The 20,938-nt window shown below is 38.4% G+C and overlaps 1 protein-coding gene and 1 long non-coding RNA gene across 14 annotated transcripts in view; one reads left to right on the plus strand and one right to left on the minus strand.

Annotated features, from left to right (window-relative positions):
• The window catches only part of LOC147493405 (protein NAR1-like), a 30,006-nt gene extending 26,128 nt beyond the window's left edge, over nucleotides 1-3,878 (plus strand). For 7 of the 13 annotated variants that reach the window (XM_086567610.1, XM_086567611.1, XM_086567620.1 and 4 more), the window contains 3 exons: nucleotides 1,653-1,758; nucleotides 1,848-2,245; nucleotides 2,320-3,878. In XM_086567610.1, coding sequence (XP_086423736.1) covers nucleotides 1,653-1,758; nucleotides 1,848-2,113 — 372 coding nt within the window. In that variant the 3' untranslated portion in view covers nucleotides 2,114-2,245; nucleotides 2,320-3,878. The remainder of the gene's footprint in view (nucleotides 1-1,652; nucleotides 1,759-1,847; nucleotides 2,246-2,319) is intronic. The other 6 variants (XM_086567615.1, XM_086567614.1, XM_086567618.1 and 3 more) reach the window with 6 other exon arrangements.
• Nucleotides 3,879-8,649: 4,771 nt separating this feature from the next.
• LOC147493406 (uncharacterized) lies at nucleotides 8,650-14,901 on the minus strand. Its single transcript, XR_015199483.1, has 2 exons — nucleotides 12,060-14,901; nucleotides 8,650-11,852 (listed from the first exon to the last, which is right to left on the minus strand). It is a non-coding gene; the product is annotated as an uncharacterized LOC147493406 (long non-coding RNA).
• Between the last annotated feature and the right edge of the window lie 6,037 nt (nucleotides 14,902-20,938).

Raw genomic sequence — 20,938 nt, forward strand, 5'->3', positions numbered from 1 at the left:
CTTGAGTGTATAAGAATGTAGTGTAGGGTTGGGTATTTTTTGAATGTGGCGGGAATGACTCAGGGCATTCATTGAATGCGCCATGAATGGCCCGTTAGTGTTAAGATGGGTATTTCTTGAATGTGGCGGGAATGACCCGAATGTGCCATGAATGACCTGAGTTTTTATGCCCAAAGAGGCTGTGATTATGTGTATGGAAAGCCCAGAGATGGCTGTGATATAGTAGTACTCTGTGGGAGAGAGACACACAGGTATGTGTGATTTGGCAAATGTGTGGAGTGCAAATTGTGGAGTAGGTACTAAAGGGTGGGTGTATAAAAAAATTAATCATTTTAGATAATAAGAGAAATTGATTTGGTTGTGCGGGTGCGTGTTTGGACTTGTGTTTGAATACATATAGATTAGCTAAATATGTATATTAAAAATTTCTAATTTTCAATTTTAGGAGGGTAGGACTTACTAATATTTTGTGTAGGGACGCTGTCCTACCCTTACACAGAAGCGGTTATCGGTAAGATTTAATTCAATTATTGAGTTATTAGAATGGAAATCTTGCTTGGGAAGAAACTATGCCGGTTGAAAAGACGAAACTATTTGTCTTCCACGCTGAGAATGGTTAAGTATGAGTACATTTAAAGTGATTGATTTGATAATTAAAGTTTGGAAATTTCTTTATGTGATGAGGTCTTGATATAGTTCTGTGATGAGTTGTGCTGGACACGTATAATATACACTGGCTGTGTATATTAGTCCCTCACAGCGTGTCCATGTAACTTACGGGAGAATCTATTCTGGTTGGTTTCTGGGAGGATACAAATTAATTGAGATAGAACCTATTTCTTGGCGGGGAGATGCTAAGTTTAGATTATTGGTTATGGTCTTGCTTGAACAGTTTAGATTATTGGGACTGGTGGTTTTTTTCCAATTCATGATTACTGGTTGGTGTGAAGTTGACGTCAATTCTCCTTCTAAATTAAGGCTCATACACTATTCAAGTTGATGACACTAATCAAAATCCATGTCAAACCCGGATTTACGCATCCCATCAAAGACCATTAATACTGAGTAGTGGAAAATGCTCCCAGTGACCCACATCAGCCCATCTTTTTTCTCTAAGACTGACACATCAGATTTTACATAAAAAAATGAATTATACGCCCTTTTTTGGCAATTTCAATTGTTCGTAACCCAAAATAGATAAAAACCTCTTTCTATAAATTTTTTTTCAATTCTACAAAACACTCCCAACTCTCCAAAAAAAAATTCATCTCTTCAAACCCTCTCTATTATTCTTCTCTTCTTCCAAAATTAAACGAGGTCAAAAAGGATGATAGAGTGATAAAAGCATTTACTTTGATGGCTTCCTAGGACAAGGGATTTTCAGGGTGTCAGCCCGAACAGTTTTGATGGGCATGGAAATTATAGCATTGGTATGCAAGAGCAAGGTGTCTTCCCAGAGATCCGTTATGATGCCCTTGGTTTACTTCTCTCCCTCTGCTCTCCTCCTAACTCAAGAACCCCTTGATTTCAAATTACACGCTCTGGATTTCAGTGGATTGCGGTGAAGAACTCATATTCTTATTAGGAGGGTATGACGGGAATTCATTTCTATCTGCTGTGGATTGTTATTAACCTTCTAAAGACATTGTCAGATCTCTTCAGCCAATGAGTGCTATCGTTCGCAGGCCGCAGTAGCGGCGTTGGATGGTCACATTTACATTTTTGGTGGTGGAAATCGTGATCTTTGGTATGACACAGGTATTAGTTAGTTATATCATTTTCTCAAGGTATATTCGAAATTCTTTTTTTAGGAGGCATTGACTTCTGTTTTTGCTCCTTTTATGAAGTTGAATGTTACAGTCCATTCAGAAATGAATGGACCTCATGTCCTTCGTTAAGTGTTGAAAAAGGAAACCTAGCAGGAGCTACTTTACATGGAAAACTGTTTGCGATTGGTGGTGCAAACAGAGATCATTGTCTCTCAGATGTAGAAACGTTTGACCCATCACTTGCACTCATGGGGATGCCATTCAAACAGGGTGGAAGCCAAACTGCTATAGTTTGCAAAAAGCTTTGGTTCCAGAATCACATAGACTACAATGGAAAAACTTGATTGATACTATAAAGAAGAAATCGATGGTTGTGTTGTCATCATCCCGGTTTTCGCTTCGGGTGTCGATCCAGCTGCAGATGGTTTAAAACTCAAGTCAGATGGGAAACCCAAAATTCTAGACGTTCTCGATTGGTACATACATTATAATCTTTTTTTTAATCATCTTACTTTGTTTTAGTATTAATAAAGAAATATTGTTGTTGAAGGTATGATTCAGCAGACTTGCACAAAGGAAATGGATGCTTATGCAGGTTGCATCTATTACCACACCAATGAGTTTGATTTGTGTTGCAGAGAGCAGCAAGAGTTTGAGAACGCGTGCCCGTTTCCTGTATGCTATCGTATTTTTATATTCCTTTGTTGCCAATAATATGTTTTGTTTTTTTATGCATTGGATATTAAACGACCATATCTATATTTGCACTATACATTATGTGATTCTGATGCAGATGGTTCTGTTGTCTTGGTTTGATTTTTTTGCCAAACTGCTGTAGTTCACAAAAAGCTTTGGTTCCAGAATCACATAGACTACAATGGAAAAACTTGATTGATACTATAAAGAAGAAATCGATGGTTGTGTTGTCATCATCGCGGTTTTCGCTTCGGGTGTCGATCCAGCTGCAGATGGTTTAAAACTCACGTCAGATGGGAAACCCAAAATTCTAGACGTTCTCGATTGGTACATACAGTTCGTGATTCTGATGCTTCTCAGGTATTAATTACCTATTACTGATGTTGGGGATGCGCTCTCTGCTCTGTGGATTCCGTGTAATGAATATGGCTCTAAGTTTGTTGAACCCCTCCAAGTTGTATGTGGGCTTTGGGCATCGGGAACAGGAAGGAGTGGTGCTCTTGGAAGTGGTAATACAGCTGACAGTTATGCTCCCTGCAATGTGATGTGGCCACCACTGGATGAGGACTTCCAGGATGCTTTGGAGTTTATTGGTGAAGAAGCAAGAATACAAGATGAGGAACCAGGACGATTGGCAGAGAGATAGATAAAAAATTATCTTATCATTGGCCATGGAAGAGATTCAGCATCTTCGATCCAAGTTGACTTTAACTGAGCGCTATGTTAGCATACTACATGGCTCTATATTTGGTGGAGTATCGACATTCTTTAAGCATTTGTTTTACTTATGAAAATTCATTTAGCATTATCATACGAAGGTAGGGAGTCTGCCTGATTTTTCTATTAATTCCCTCGAGGATAATGCAGGGTTGGTGGTGCAAGACTAAGAAAATTCTCCAGTAGGAGTATTGTATTCTTTAGCAGCCTCACAAGCCCGACTTTCGGCATGGGAAGGAGCATGTATAGGGGACGCAGTGCACCCTTGACATGCAAGGTCACAAGCTCATTGGCAGCAGTCATGGCTCAGATGTTGTCACACAGGGCAACTCATGTATGGGTGACTGAGGCTGAGGATGAGGAAAGTTTGGTTGGGGTCGTGGGTTATGCTGACATTCTGGCTGCTGTTACCAGGCATCCTGCTACACTTATCCCTGCAACTCCTTGATGTGAGCGGCTTGAAACTGAAGATTACATTTTGTGGATTTGGTTGTCAAGCAACGATTCAGCCATGTATGATGTGTATTCTGTTGGCATGTTTTTGTGGAATTCTTATTATGAGCGATTAGCTGAATAGTTTTGTTCTTTTTGTGTTTCTTCCCTTTACTCTTCCCAATTTTAGAACTGGGATTGTGGGTCTGTGACGACTCTTATTGCTACACTTACATATTAAAAAATGTGCACCATGTTTTCAAATTTTGCTATGTATTTCACACGTACTTTCTTTTCCATTTGAATGTGATATAAGGCTGAATTGTTACAAGGAATAATATGTTATTAATCATTTTCTACATCTGAGTATGCGACAACGGAAGCATGCCCATTACAAATGCAATTGGCTATCAAGCAATTTGCATATTGCTTTGCATTTTATGATGTTTATTCTACGACAGGATATATAAAGTTCGGCAAGGCCACTTCCATAACTGGGTTCAAAACTCCTACCGTTTAAGAATTTGGATGATTCAAGTTATTTCATAGACTTAGAAGGCATAAGTATCAGTGGCTCGAGAATTCCTATTCTAGAAGGGACTTTTAGTCTGAAAGGTGATTATAATGAAACAAGAGGGGTTTTCATTGATTCAGGTGTAGAATTTACTCATCTCAACAGGACCGGCTTAAATATATTGATCGATGAGATCGTCAAAAAAGTAGATTATGTCAGAGTAGACCATCCACATAAATCGTTTCAACTATGATATAGGACTGCTTATTTGCCCTCTCAATCGGTAACGTTTCATTTCAAAGATGCAGATATGGCATTACCCGTATGGAATACATGGATACAAACTAATCCTAATAATGTCTGCCTGGCTATGCTTCCAACAGATGATAGGTCCGTACTAGGAAGCTTTCAACAACAAAACTATAATGTTGGCTATGATTGGGAAAACAATGTAATTTCTTTTCAGCTAAACTATTGCGAAGATGACTTGGATTGATTATTGTCATTGCAATTGTCTGGCTCTGCCTCCAACAGATAATAAGTCCATAATATTTGGACAGTATCAACAACAAAATTATAATGTTAGCTATGGTTAGGAAAGCAGTGCAATTTCCTTAGGTCATCAAGTTTACATTATTTTTTAATCCTTTTTTTGTCAATGTTCATTATTTCCAATCAAATTGATTATTTGGTATATTGGTCGATCGATCAACATAGACATTACTCAGGAAAAAGGTAGTTTTGGCCCCCTCAACTTGACACAGATTATTCATCTAGACCCCAAAGTTCGTTTTAGGTAATCACAAGCACTTATGATTATGACACTAAAATCCGGCACTTGAAAGTATGTGGTAAATATGAACTACGACTATGCAAGTATGTTGAGTAAAATATTTTAACTCCTCCGAAAGGTTTTTTTGTTTTTCGTTTGGAGCAGAAAGAGTAATATTTATACTACCCTACCCTAGGTGAATGGAGTCGAAGAGTGCAAGATGAATGGGAATCGAACTACTTGATGAATGGAATCTCCTGTGCAACGTGCAAGGAAATTTTGCATGATATAGGTTTTCCCATAGATTTCTTGACCATAGCACCCTGAGCTTTTGGTTTCTTTTCCTCATGGTAAAAAATTGTACATTAGTAGTTTCTTTGAAGAATCTGAAGCCCAATTGGGTGGATTTGGATATTGCGCCACGCATCTATTTGATCCGTGATGATTCATGATTCCGAGAGATGCCATTGGTTACAACACATTCTGAGATAAAATATTCATGTTCTACTTTACCTCCTTATATTTTTATTTGAGAATGATATAAACTTAAGAGGAGTTTAGTAACCAATGACCCTAAAGCCCCCACATTCTGTAGTAGATATTCATGGGTTCAAACCCATAAGGTGTTAGTTATTAATTTCCAAAGCTTTTCATGGGTACATTAGACAATATTTTTATGATTCACGATTGGGATTTAGTTTGGAAATAATGTTCATGTTTTACTTTATTTTAATTTGGAATATAATTGGAGATATCTTCATATTATTGGCTCACACATGTTAGTTAAACTTTGCTTTTGGGGGTTTTAGGATTCATTAATGGATGTTTTAAGCAAATCGGGGATGAGATATCTTGTGATTATTGAATACCTCTAAACTTGATCGGGTTTTAGGATTCATTAATGAAAAATTCCTGTGATTATCGGAGGGATCTGGATGTAATGTCTAGAAATGCAGGGTTTTGACATATACAAACTTTATTCATGAAAATTAGAAATTTGAAAAGGTAAAAAGGAATTTCCCTCTTTCTACATATCTCAGCATTACTTGACTTTATCATGTTTCAGTGTCTACTCACGTTTTGTAGAAAGCATAGAGTCACAATACGAAGCTCGATGAGGAGGATTTGTAGTCAACGGGTTATCTCTAATGGAATGTCTTCTAACAAATGTTTAATATGGTAAGAACAAAAGTTTGTATTTCCCTGATCATGCATTGAAATGATTTATCATGGTGAACCAATATCATATCCCCTATTTCAACCTTTCAAGTAATAAATTCACTGTTTTTTTCATTTTGAGTTGGTTGTTACGATGGCGTTGTATTTAAAATTTGATTGTCCTTGCACTTATTCGATGAAATGTTTCTCCTATTATTTGTATCGGTTTACATTCATTTTTTAAAGATCTTTATGCAACATATGAATCCCAGTCATATGGTTATTTGGTTCTAAGTTTAAGTTTAACAATCGAGTTATATAACCTATGAAAAGTACTCAAAATTAGTTCATTTGACAAAAACACAGGTTTGTTGCAATTGTGCCACATGGTGGCCATGTTTATAAATCTCACGCCCTAATAGTAAACAGTATTATGCAAATCAAAAAGTGTACATTTTGTTATGCAAACTGAAGTTAGGGACAGGATAGGGTTTCTTGACTTTCTTTCTTTTTTTCTTTATTTCTTTTTATTTATTTATATTAAGCTTTCCGGTGTTATCTTCTTCTTTTTCAGTCTAAACCTCTCTTCTATCCCTCTATGATAACGAGTTAGTCTATGAACAAATCTATCTACTACATTTTTCTAAATGAAATTTGAAGGGTACTACATTTTCACTAAATGAAATTTGAAGGATTTGGACCCTTAGATATTGTCATGCTGAAGGTGGAAGTCTAAGTACAAATGGTCAGAGGTTGAGTCGGGAACTAAAATTATTTTTTTTATAAAATTGTAACAAATTTGATTTTGGTACTTTTTTGGTTTCCTACCCCCCGTGCGCGCTTAATGTAGCCTAAATATCGTTGGGGAGGTTCCGAACTGATTTCTTAAATTGCTCGCATAGCCATAGGTTTATTCAATCCAACCCAGAAAGGAGTTGTAGTTACACGTTTAAGTGCTAATTGCGCTTCTCACACATGCATGGTGGAACGAGCCATTCCAATTGTTCCCATTCTTCTTTGGTCTTGGTAAAGACATGAGGACATCTCAAAATTTGCATTAACAAAGTACTTGCATATATTCAAATGTAAAGGCAAAATATGAAAAACAAAAAACTCTCCTTTATTACTTAAATTAAAGCTTAAAATTGAGTGAGGTTTTTTGTTGCAAGTCTGATTTTTTTGCTACGTTTTGGTATACATCTCACATATTCTATTACTATTTTGAAAAGCAACACATTAAAATCAAACAAGAGGATGAAGAACCAAATGCCAAGAAATAATGTCTAGGAATTCAGGTAATTTACTCATTCAATAATAGTCATAAATAAAATATTGAAATAATAAATAACTGACGCTTAAAATTATTCTTTGCGATTGACTCATTAATGTACTCCTGACATATACAACGAAGTGTGCCAAAATATTTATGTTGCAGACATACAAAAAAATGTTCAAGTTATATGTTGAAAGTTGCTTTTATTATATATTTTTGTTATTCCAAGGGATTTTCACTGGAGTCTTTTAATCGGCTGTTCAATGAACATATCATATTCTATGTTGGCTATATTTCCATGGTGGTCATAGAAACATTCTTACAGTGGTGTTGTTTTACCTATATTCGTTGAATTGATTGTGTTCAACCCATTGTCTCATATTCTGCTACAGGCTTTCTTTCAGTATGATTTACTGATTACTGAGTAGCTTGCTTAACTTGGTTGTTGAAGCTCAACCTTTTAGCCAATGTTGTACATTGTTTGATGGTTATCTGATTTTGAGCTTAATGTTTTAAACCTTGGTGAATCTGTGGACTTGGTAAATGTATCTATCGTTGAATCCTCTGGAATAGGCTCTGGCCAGAGTGTCATGTTGCTAGGACAACAACATTTGAACAATAATTGATAGGATCAGTATAACTCCCAATCTTTTGGTCTAGAGAAAACCCGCGACGCAAGCATTCGCCAGAAGGTGCTACTAGGTCCCATACTCCTTCATCGGCAACCTGATAACTTATTGCAAAATGAACAATAATAACCCAAAACTAGAAATAAAACCCCTCAAAAATTAGAAAAACATAAACCCTTCAAACAAAGTATACATATATTATAAGCAATGAATCATTAGCTATCAATATACATATATTATTTATTCAAATAGACTTTAGGCTTTTGAGTCATTAGCTATCTATGTAGCAAGTTCGGCCATAGGCCGGACCAAATGTTTAGTTATTGGTTTAATTCTCACCAAAGTCTATTTCTTCGTAACTGTATCTTTGAGACATATTGTGTCTGTGGGTGTGCGGGAATGGAAGAATCTATTCTGCTTGGTTTCTCGGAGGATATGAATTTACTCCAACAGAACCTAGTTTGAACCTAGTTTCTTGTCCGGGAGATGCTAACTCTAGGCTTTGGTCTTGCTTGAACAGTTTAGCCTATTGAGACTGGTGGTTGTTTCCAATTCCTGATAACAGGTTGGTGTCAAGTCGACACCATTTCTCCTTCTAAATTAAGGCTGTGTTTGAATCCAGAAGTTCCAACTGTTGTGTTTTAACTTGAAAGCAGCAATAAAAAAATTAAAAGTAAGAAGAAGAAATAAGAAATTAAATGAAGACAGATGGAGAGAACTTGAATGTTCATTCTCCCATCATCTTGTATTTATAATATTGTTTACAACTCATGACATAATACTAATAAGGAAAGCAGACAAGATATGATATGATATGTTATGCTGGAAATATATATTCCATCATTCCCCCTCAAGTTGGTGGAAGATGTCTATCAAACCCAACTTGCCAATCACAGTTTGTAGGCAACTCTTGGCAACCCCTTTAGTGAGTACATCTGCAACCTGGTCTGTTCTGCTGACATACGGGGTACAAATCACTTTCAGCTGAAGCTATTCCTTGATGAAATGGTGATCGACCTCGATGTGCTTAGTTCTGTCATGCTAGACCGGATTATGTGCAATGCTGATTGCTGCTTTATTGTCACAATAAAAGTTCATTGGTTCTTGCACATGAATTCCCAATTCACCGATTAATATTCTCAACCACAAAAGCTCACACACTCCATGTGCCATTGCTCTAAATTCTGCTTCAGCACTGGATCTAGCAACCACAGGTTGTTTTTTGCTCCGCCAAGAAATAAGATTGCCTCCCACAAAGGCACAATAACCTGTTGTAGACCGTCTATCAGTGATAGATCCTGCCAATCAGCATCACTATAAGCTTCCACTCAAAAGTGTTTAGTTTTCTTATATTGGATTCCACGACTAGGAGAGCCTTTAAGGTATCTCAGCATTCTTTGCGCCGCCTCAAGATGTGGTGTTCATGGTGAGTGCATAAACTGACTAATTGCACTAACTTGCACTAACAACATAAGCAATATCAGGGCGTGTGTGAGATAGATAGATTTGTCTGCCCACTAGTCATTGAAACATCTCTGTGTCTTGGATGGGATCTCCATCTATATGATTTAGGCGATGATTCTGATCTATAGGAGTATCAGCAATTCAGCAGGTCTATTCGGTCTCTGATAATAGATCTAACACATACTTTCTCTGAGAGATGAAGATTCCTTGCTGTGATCTAACAACTTCAATTCCCAGAAAGTATTTCAATTGACCAAGATCCTTAGTCTCAAAGTGTGAGGATAAGAATGTCTTCAGTTTGGTTATCTCTGATGGATCATTCCCTGTCACGACAATATCATCCACATACACAATCAATGCCGTAATATTGCTTCATGGGCGTCTCACAAACAAAGTATGGTCAGCTTGGCTTTGTGAGTAACTTGCCTTTTTGACGACCTCGCTAAATCTTTCAAACCAAGCCCGTGGAGACTGTTTCAATCCATACAGGGATTTTTTCAGTTTGCACACACAATTGTCACTCCCTGCCAGTTTCAAACCAGGTGGCAACCTCATAGAGACCTCCTCTGACAAAGTCTCCGTGCAAGAATGCATTATTTACATCCAATTGATGTAAGGGCCATGACATATTTGCAGCCAACGAGAGAAGCACCCGGACTGTTTTCATCTTCGCCACAGGTGCAAAAGTCTCTAGATAATCTATCCCATATGTCTGAGTAAATCCTCTAGCAACTAGTCGTGCCTTGTATTTATTCACTGAACCATCTGGGTTATACTTCACTGTGAAGACCCACTTGCACCCAACTAGCTTCTTTCCTTTTGGTAAAGGTACAAGGTCCCAAGTTTTATTTTTTTCAAGTGCGTGCATTTCTTCCATCATTGCTTTCCTCCATTGTGGTTGGCTAAGTGCGTCTGCGACACTGGAAGGGATAGAAATTGACGACATTGCACCAACAAAAGACTTGTACTTGGGAGACAGAGCTTTGTATGAGATAAACCGATCTATAGGGTGTTTTGTACGCAAACCCTTGCAGACTGCAACGGGCCTATTGTCCATATCAGATGGTACATGATTGGTAGGAACAACATCAATAGAGACATCATTAGAGACAAACATTACCTGGGTCAGGATTGGAGGGCAGTAGATCTAGAACAATACCTGGATCAGGATTTGAGGGTTGGTTGGATGGCGTTGGATCGTTGGATCGGTGACCTGTTTTTTCTTTTCTCTTCTTTTGTAAACTTGCAAAGTAGTACTGCTTTTGTCTATTTTAGACGCATGACCAGGATAATCAGATATTGGCACCGGTATTGGCAGAGGAATGGAGCTCTCATCTCTATGAGACTATGACCAGGATAATCAGATGTTGGCACTGGTATTGGCAGAGGAATGGAGCTCTCTTCTCTACAAATATGCTCCCCCTGAAGACGGCTTTGGATATCAAAGAAAGGAATAGACTCCACAAACGAGACATTTATTGAAACAAATCAACGACGAGTCCCAGGATGATAACACACATATCCTTTTTCGTTGGAAGGATACCCCAAAAATATACATCTTAATGCCTTTGGGACTTTGGGTCTAACTTATCTCAGTGAGGACAACGAATGTGGACGTAGCAAACACAACCAAAGACTTTGGGTGGAACAACAAAAGTAGGACGGTCAGGACACAAAAGAGATATTGGGGACTGAAAATTAAGAACACGAGATGGCATACGATTGATAAGATATGAAGCTAGTAGGATAGATTCAGACCAGTAAGACTTTGGGACATTCATACCAAAACGAAGGGCGCGCTCGACTTCTAGGGGATGACGATTTTTCCTTTCTGCTTTCCCATTTTATTGAGGTGTTGATGTACAACTGGTCTGATGGAGGATTCCATGTTCAGAAAAATAATCCCTTAACCCATAGTCAAGATGCTCCCCCCCCCATTATCGGATCGAAGAATTTTCAGTTTAGCATCAAACTGAGTACCAATCATTTTATGAAAATCTTTGAAAATGGAAATGACCTCATTCTTTTTTTTCATAAGGTAGACCCAAGTGCATCCACTATAATCATCTACAAAAGTCACAAAGTAACGGTATCCAAACAAAGAATTGACAGGGGAAGGCCCCCAAACATCAGAATGCACAATGTGAAACGAAACAACACTTTTATTTTCATTAGGTGGTAAAACTGTTCGACAATGTTTAGCACGGAAACAACTATCACAATAAAAATTATCAACCGAAACAGACGATAAAGCGCGCGCTTTAGGACTGATGGGGAACATGACCTAGCCGGTATATGCCAAAGAATTAACTGCTCTTTATTGACACTAATACTGCTACTGAGACTGGACTGATGTGCGGAAGGTGTTGTGAGATCCAACAGATACACACCACCGACCATTGCCAATCGTCTGCCTCGTTTCCAAATCCTGAAACACACAATATGAAGGGGAAAATGTGACACTACAGTTAAAACTTTTAGTAAGGCTGCTGACAGACGAGATTGGTGGCAAACTTTGGGACATGTAAAACTGAGGACAAGGTTAGGGATGGAGAGGCATGAACATCGCCTTTTCCAGAGATGGAGGAATATGTTCCAGAAATGATTTTATAATTAGAGAATGCAGAAGACATACCCGTCATATGATCAGATGCTCCTGAATCAATGATCCAAGAGGGACTGCCTGGATTGGATGTGACAGTAAGGGCAGATGGTGTACCTGTATGGGCAAAATTAGAAGTGGGCATGGGTGTAGGAGGCTGCCCTGAAAGTTGAGCCATCATGCGACGCAATCTCTCCAAATCAGATTCGGAAAAATCAGTATTTCCGGATGTCCAACATTTGCTATTGTAGAAGTACTCCGAACTGGTGTGTATTTTTTGGAGTTGGACCCTTGTTTAGAAAGCGTATTCCGAAGATGAGGATGAAGATTTACGACCACAATGGTCGCATTTAGGGCCAAATTTTCTTCGACCAGGAGGAGGTTTTTGAGTCGCAGAAGAGAGAGCCGATCTATCATGGGTATCTCCAAATTTTCTTCTCGAACACGCATAGCAGTGCGTCGACTGTCCTCCCCCTGTATATATGCATACACCTCTGCTAGACTGGTAGGGGCAGGTTGTCTCCCAAGAATTTGAACTCTAGCATACTCAAAGCTAGAATTTAGACCTGCAAGAAACCTATAGATTCGACTCCTTTCTGTCCTGGACTTTAAAGAAGCAATATCGGTTGCACAAACAGGAGCATAGTCCTCATAATGATCGATCTCTTCCCATTTACTCAAAGCATTAAAATATGCTATCAAGGACAACTCCCCCTGTCGAATCGTAAAGCTTAGCAAAGTTTCCCTTCTGAGAATACGTTTGGGCCACAGCATCCGAAATTTCTTTCTCAGTCTTTAAGAACATAAATCCCTTGCTGATAGAAGGGTGCATTGAATGAATCAACCAAGAACTCACCGTAAGATTTTCCCGGTTCCACTTCTTGTACATTTTATCTGTAACAGGAGGCTTGGGTACTTCTAGTGAGATAATCATCATAGCCCCTTCCACCAATATACATTTCTGCAGATGTTTTCCATTCAAGGTAATTGGTTCCATCAAGCTTTACCGTGGTGATACATAACTGAGGGTTATGGTCTGCATGAGAACTATGTGATCAAAGACTTTCTTCTGGATTTTTTTCTCAGATAGGATTAGTGGTGGATGACTCCTCAGGACCAGCCATGAAACTTTTGGTGTAACTATCTGTTTCTAGATTATTCTGCAACTTCTGCAGATTTCCAGCAATTAGATCTAGACAGAACTATGGTGATTCTAAGGTTTGACGACTCACCCTAGAATCTCTAGACACATGAGCGTTACTGATGATTGGGGACCTTCCCCTGTCAATTCTTTGTTTGGATACCGTTACTTTGTGACTTTTGTATATGATTATAGTGGATGCACTTGGGTCTACCATATGAAAAAAAAGAATGAGGTCATTTTCCTGGGATTTCCCCCAGGTTTAGCTCATAAGTTAACCATTTATTGTTAATATTCAACATTTCAACTCGAAAGTAATCAAGGCAGGGAAGAGAGTAATTGCATGGATGAGCAGTTTCATGACTTTGTTAGTAGATGGGGTATAAGCGTAACAAAAGCACCGGGGAAAGTACTCCAAATGGTAAATGGAAGGGAACTTAGGCTGCAAGAAGATAAAAGAAGGGTGCTTGGAAGGATAGGGAGTACGAAGATTCTGATAGTGTCGATGAAGCTCAGCTTGACTTGGAGTGGTCTAAAGCAGACTTAGGAGTTAGGACAAGGGGGTTGATGAAGGTGACTGATGGTGAGTAGGCACAGTGGTAAGGGTGGTGAAATACTGTGCTTTATTGGTGATTTGATACTGCTGCTGTTAAGTTCCGGCCTGGTGGTGGATCCATGGGTTCACTTTGCTGTTTGTTTGTTTTTTTTGGCCTTCCGAGGCTGAGTTGTTTTGTTTGGTTATGCTTCTGTTGTTGTGTGTAGCTTCTGTAGGTGGGTTGTTTGAGTCTGTGGTGTCTGTCGGGACTGGGGGTGTTCAGGTCGTGGTCTATGTGTGAGTTAGCATCTGGCCAATTCTCTTGGTGTTGATGTAATATTTCTAATGTAATTTCCATTTCATGTTTTTTTTATGGGAAGAAAAGAAAAGGTTTTGCAACTTGATCTCTATGCTATATGGGAATATCCTTCACACTCTAGCTTCCCTAACCCCTCCACTAGAACGTGTTTATACAAGATTGTCCTACCTTGTTTTTAATGTAGCTGCAGTTTCAGATTTTGTTGGAAATTAAATGCAAGAAATGATGTATGCATTGGTTGTTACATATGCACAAAGGATTTAACTTATCCTTCTGTGGGCTTATCGGAAGACGCAAGCACTGATGATAAATGATTTAACTTATCCTTCTGTGCACAATGGATTTAAGATACATGTCATTTTTAATATATTACCATGCTACTACTGCCGTCATTCATGTTGATAATTTGGTTTTTGCAATTTCTAATCTGTGACAGGTATTGGTTGCCGACCCTTTTGATAATCGTCTGGTCAAGAGCGTATATGATGAGTGGCTGGAGCAACCTGGTTCGGAGAAAGCGAAGAAGTACATTCTCACGGAATACCATCCAATGGTGAAAAGTATTACCTCTCAACTACACAACTGGTGAGATATTCTCGATATGCAGAACTTTGATTCAACACTGCTGTTATTCAGTTCAATAGTGTTCTGGACTCATTCCCACGGGAGTCTCGTGTGTCAACAGTGGGCTTTTGACAACGCATCCTAATCCCCTCTTTATTAGATGTGTATGAAGTAGTGACAGAGATTAGCCGATTTTTGAGTGGCAGGCCGATAATCGTTCTGTACATACGAATGTATACATTCTGCTACAGATAACAACTTGTATATACTACATATTTGATACATACTTTTTTGCTAATAAAGAGGATAGATGTGTGAGGATCAGTGTTCGTGATTCCGAACGAAACGTTGGAATTCCACTCAATATTTCAGTTTTTCAAAAAACCGGAAAAACCAATATAGAATCGAAATATGGATGATTCCAAAATCAGTTGAAATTTCGAATATAATAGGGGTTGAAATTTGATGAATTTTGGTTTTTGGATTTGTCGGAATTTTAATAATTTCGAAATCCCGAACTATGGTGAGGATATTATGTGCTGTTTGTAAGTGCATGCTCATGTAAATCCTTGGCAATTCACTCCCAACTAGATTCCAATTTCTTTTTTCTTTTCTCTATCTAGATCAACAAAATGCAGTCGAGTTGTACTTTATTTAGCTTGTAAAGACTAAAAACAGGGTAGACAGCTAAGAAACATAAACAAAACTAAGGGTGAAGGACCCCCCTACCATATATGATACACATACACCATTAATCTCTTTTGCAATAGCAGGAACCCAATAGCAAAGAGTGATTTTGAGGAAAATGATTTCAAAAAAAATAATGTCTTCCATGAAGAATGCAGTACAGCTGCAGCAAGAGTCTGAACGCTTGCAACAGAAGTATAGAGGTATAGGCAGTCCAGAAATTCTTTGGCCATAACCAAATAATCTCTGACTGCGTGCGGTAAGTCCAAGGACGAAACTCCTCTAAAAGCATGATTAGCAAGAACTCTAACTATGACTCAGCACACTGAAAGAGGTATCAGTGACTCAGTCCATTGATCAAAAGCAGAATGCAGTAATCAAGAAATATATGACTACGGATGAAGTTGAAATGGCAGGCTAAATACGTTTGGCATAGATTGGAACACTAAACAGAACTGAAGGAGGGAAAACTGGACAGAACTGAAAGAGGCATATTTAATCGGCATGAAAAGGACCTCATCTCATAGTCAATCTGAGCGTAGCGACAAGGGCAAGTTATTATGCGTAGATGCTTGAAGTTTTCGGTTCACTAGGTTGTCTGATACTCTAATCATCGAATGCAATGAGTCGAAGACTATCTCAACGAACTGACCAATAGATTTTAGGACTGAAGATTTTGGTGGACATAAATGATGACAACACAGAGTAGAAAACATAGTAATAGTATAACACGAGAACTTGAAAATGTAAGTACAGTTTCCAATCTAGGGGGGAAAAGGGACAATGAAAACTACAAGACAATATCCCTACTTCCTAGAAAAAAAAAAAAGAAAGAACTCCATGTGCCTTTTACTTGGTTTTACTTTGATGAAGATTGGAATACGAAAAATGATTATGCTTTCTATCAGGCTTTTTCCTAACGTACATGTTCATGGGGTAGTTTATATAGTGTATTTAACAATTTTTTAATTTACGCTTATTAACTTGTTCACGGACAGTCCATTTAAAGTCCTCTATAAGGTTAGATATATGCCACGTCGTGTTGTTTGATAGTTGATACTTGACACAGTCTCGCAGTCGCAATGTTGGGATTGGGTCGTGTCTCAAGTCTTTAAGTCTCAACACCTCATGCATCTCTGCTGCATATAAAACACCCTCGGCCTTCTTAACAATGCTTCTAGGATTTAATATATCTTCGCCCGCCTAAGTATGGATTAACCTTACTCGTAAGTCAGCCGTAACTTGTAAATGGTGTACGCTCGCCTGCTTTTGGATTACGGTAGATATGGCTACCATTTTCTGCTTTTTTTGGCTCTGTAAGTTGGAAATATATTAAAGAAAAAACAAAAAGAACATTTTCTGGCCACAACATTTTCTGCTGTAAGTTCACTAACCATCCCTTAAGAACTGTTTGCTGGACGAATCTCCAGTGTATAACTTCAACACGATCATTAATCAAATAATATTCACAACAATGTCAAATACAACGGTAAAAAACACAGAGGTCTCTGGACGAAAAAGGGTCAAGTGGGGTGCTTTCACGAACATCTCCTTCTTTGAACTTTAGTTTGGTATCTCCAACTCCACAGAAGTAACCAGGTAGGACCAGTATCAATATACCCTGGAGAAAATCTGGCTCAGGGAGGCACATTATATTATTCCTTGAAGCATGAGGTTCCGCTAAATTCTGTTGCTGTCAGGAAGTATGTGTAGTACTTACACATACATGGGGGTGAGAGGGTTGTCTGGTAGGTCATAGTTGGGGATGGCTTCCTTAGGAAAACCAGTCCTTGTCTGCTGTGTAAAAATAACGTCTTCCACTTTTCCACAAACTTTGCCCAGCCCATGTAGGGGTCCCCAAAGAATTCAGTACAACTCTTTATTGTTTTGGAAAGGGATAATATCCTATTCCTTCCACACATCCATACCCCAAAACTCAGAGTTTCTTTAAATTTGGAAATATTACTACTTGTCTCACTGAACCTGCACCAGCGGAACTATTACTATCAGTGCCAAATCCATAAAATTCACATCCAACGTGTTTAATTACTGACACCAAATTTTTCAAAACAAGAACTTTAGGGATGCAAGCTTTCCCAAAGCAGGCAACTGCAAGCATCGAGTACACGCGCGCCAAACTCAGAACATTGGAGCACAAGGCCATGACAAAGGCACAAAACATGTTTCAATTTTATGATACTACAAGTGAATTAATGTGTACCACATATGTACCATATATGAAAGATAAGAAAAGTAAATATGTACAATATATGAAAGATAAGAAAAGTAAATATGTACCATATATGAAAGATAAGAACTGACATGTACAACAGCCAACAAAGAACAAAAAGGTAATCACATAAACAGCACGGACAGCTACAAAACATCACGTTACACACTTCCCAACAAAGGAACTATTCAAAATCCATGAGTTGAAAAACATCTGAAGAACAAAATTATGTAGAGGAATTTGTTTATACTACTAAGGTTGCATTACAAACCTAAGGGCCTTCTTCCTTTGGTATTTCGCGATCAAGAAGGGGCTTACAAACCAGTCAGTTTGATCTAGCTCTCTCTACTAAGCAAGTCGCCAAGTGTTAACGGCTCAAAAGTAGCATCGTCTTCAACTAAGCTCTCTTGATCCGGTGTGGTTTGACTATCTAGTTGGCCTGACCCGTTTCTTCACCGTTTAGAGGCCTAGGCAAGCTACCTAAGCCGATTTTTAGAACACTGGTAGTATACCTCATAGAGTCTTAGTTATTTGAAAGTGAAGTTGCTTAGAGTGGTGGGGAAGATTTGTGATTCCCAGAATGTCCTTTGTTCAGGCATCCTCCCCGCCCAGATAGTATTCTCATTCATTCGTTGTTTTCTCTATGTAATCAAGCGAGGGAAAACTAAAAACACTTAATTACTGATTTTTCTTACTCAATGATAGACTAGACAGGGTGAATAGTTCTCACTACATCACTACAAATGAGAGGAACTCCTACAAGATATGGTCTTAAGATTGTGCAAGGGTAAGACTGTGAGCTTGTATTAGCGTGAAAACCACTGTCACTGAACTTTTAGGGCCTTGTTAACTTAACTTCTGCTCCTTTAGAGGGAACTTCTATCTCCTCAAGAATAATAACCACTAGCCCAAACTCTCATGCACCACTCCTTATGTAACTACTCTTGCAAAGATTAAGCATTGAGAGTGCTAATATGCTCCCAAACCGCTCCTACATTATACCTAACCTTGTCTTTTTCTCCACTATATGTAAATTCCCACAGGATTGTCTTTTTCTCCACTAAATGTAAATTCCCACGGGATTGCCTTTTTCTCCACTAAATGTAAATTTCCACGGTATACTTGTATGTGTCGTGGTACTTGTAGCAGTTAAGGAACATTTGTTTAAGATAAACGACAGTACATATATCCAAGTGACTTAAGTTCAGGGTCTACTGAAAGTGTTTATATGATAAATAAAACTTCATGAAGGTGTAGCTAGTACTAGTTTGTTTATTAAGATGTGGGCCCTCAATCAGCTCATTGCCTTACTTAGTCTTTACAGGGTCACTACTATTCTACTAGTTTGAAACAATCACAGACTCCATTGAGAATAATAAAACAAATTAGAATGATTCAAGAAAGAGACAAAAAAGAAGTTGATTTACCTTGACATTGATTATTTCTTGAAGAGTACCTTCTTCATGTTCACCATCTTCCACTGCATCCGATTTTATACTTATTCTTTTGCCAAGGGAATGAGCCTCTGCATTTGGGCTTCTATGTTATATCAGCTGAAAATTATTTCTTTTTCTTTTTCTTTTTTGGTTTTTTTGATAGACACCAACAAATTACTAAGAATACACAAGGAACTAACGTCCCACAGTGAAACATACATATTCAGAACTATGTGCATGTTCAGTATAGAAGAAAGATCAACCTTGTGACATTGTTTCTTTTTCAACCACAATAGAAACGGTTTCTTACCCTCCAAAATATTAGCTGACAGTACAAAGAGAGTGATAGTACTGGACCTGCAAAATTAAGTGTGTTTAAGCTGTGTGACAGATGACTAAGTCTAGTAGAATACCAAATGACGATTGAAGCGTTATTTGCAAAATCTGAAAAATTGAACTAATAAGAACTTGGAAATAAACATGAAAATTTATTATAAGGTTTGGGAGAAGATAAGACTACCACCTCCCAAAATTTTGCTAAGTACTTCACCTTAGGTCAAAGTACTAAGCAATCAGAACAAGCTAATATCAGGTCTCAACAAATACTCAGTACCATTCACAACTTGAATTAAACCACATACAAAACACCAAAAGGTGGTTCACATTTGAACCTCATTTATCATCTTTGAATGTTCCCATCGAATCAGCATAAAAACGTTTGATGCAGTGAGAAGATAGAACCAGTGCGCCGGTAACCGCTCAAACTGAAAAAAAATATAAAGAACGCGTGCGTTAGTTTTAAATCCTCATCCCTGCGCTCCTACTAGCACTAGTGAGAACAAACACACAGTAAGGGAACAATTGACTTCACTAGGAAAATAATGGAGATGAAGAAGGAATCTTTCCATACGCTAGGAGTCTTCAATGTGATAGTTTAAGCTCTGCTTGATGGCGCCTACTCTTGCTCTTCCTAGACATACCACCCACTTCACCATTTGATTCATCCACTAGGGTTTCCACTTTCTCTGCAGAACCTGTTTCAAGACCATCACTTTTGCGTTTATGCTTGTTACCACCTTTCTTATCCTTCGGCTCTTCACCTTCCCCACCTAACCTATTCTTCATTTTTCTGGCTGTACCTCTTATTACTGGGTACCTTCCATTCCTTTTCCCTGTAAGGAGCAAGCTTTTTCAGAGACACATATTGATTCAACTCTTTCTCATCCATCATTAACATCTCAGCAGGACTTAATCCAAACCTTCGAGAGGGAACAGAGGTGTACTTAAACCGTGTTTTAAGGTCTTCTATAGTATCCTCATAGTCCAACTTGTAGTACTCCTCTAATTCTTTATCGAGAGCAACCTTCTCCTGAAGAGGGATTTTATGCTTCTTCTTCCTTTTTACTTTCCCCAGGTCTTCCCCTCCGTGCTCACTGTTGACCGAAACATCAACATCCTTCTTCTCCGCTTTGAGCTTTAAGACTTTTTCTCTAGCTGCCCAAAACCCATCACCAGAACCACCCACACCCTAGTCTTTCGGATGTCCAAGTAACTCGTCTTCTTTACCGAAAAATTAAACCCAGCCTCATATCTCTCTTACTTCTCAAGCTCTTCTTCATCCTCTGACAATATAAGTAAATCCTCATTATAAGGATTCTTCTTCCCTTTATCCTTGTCAATCCATGACTTGTCCAACAAAAAATTATGCAAAAATTTCTCATTCTCGTCCATCATCCCATGAGAACAATTCTGTGGACGAATTTCCAGTGTGTAACTTGTGATCATTAATCACACATAATATACACAACAAATGTTACTAATTCAATCGTAAAAACATAGGCGTCCTAAAAGAAAAAGGTCAATCAATCAGCAGACTGTGAGCGGTTGGTGAATCCACATGCATCCAAGTGAGAACATCCTTCTTCGAAATTTCCACCAGGATCTCTGTCCAACACAACCAGAAAGGACCGACATTAGGTTTCACTAAAGTTTGTTGCTGT

This window comes from Coptis chinensis, chromosome 6 (genome assembly GCF_015680905.1).
Source record: "Coptis chinensis isolate HL-2020 chromosome 6, ASM1568090v1, whole genome shotgun sequence".
NCBI lineage: Eukaryota > Viridiplantae > Streptophyta > Magnoliopsida > Ranunculales > Ranunculaceae > Coptis > Coptis chinensis.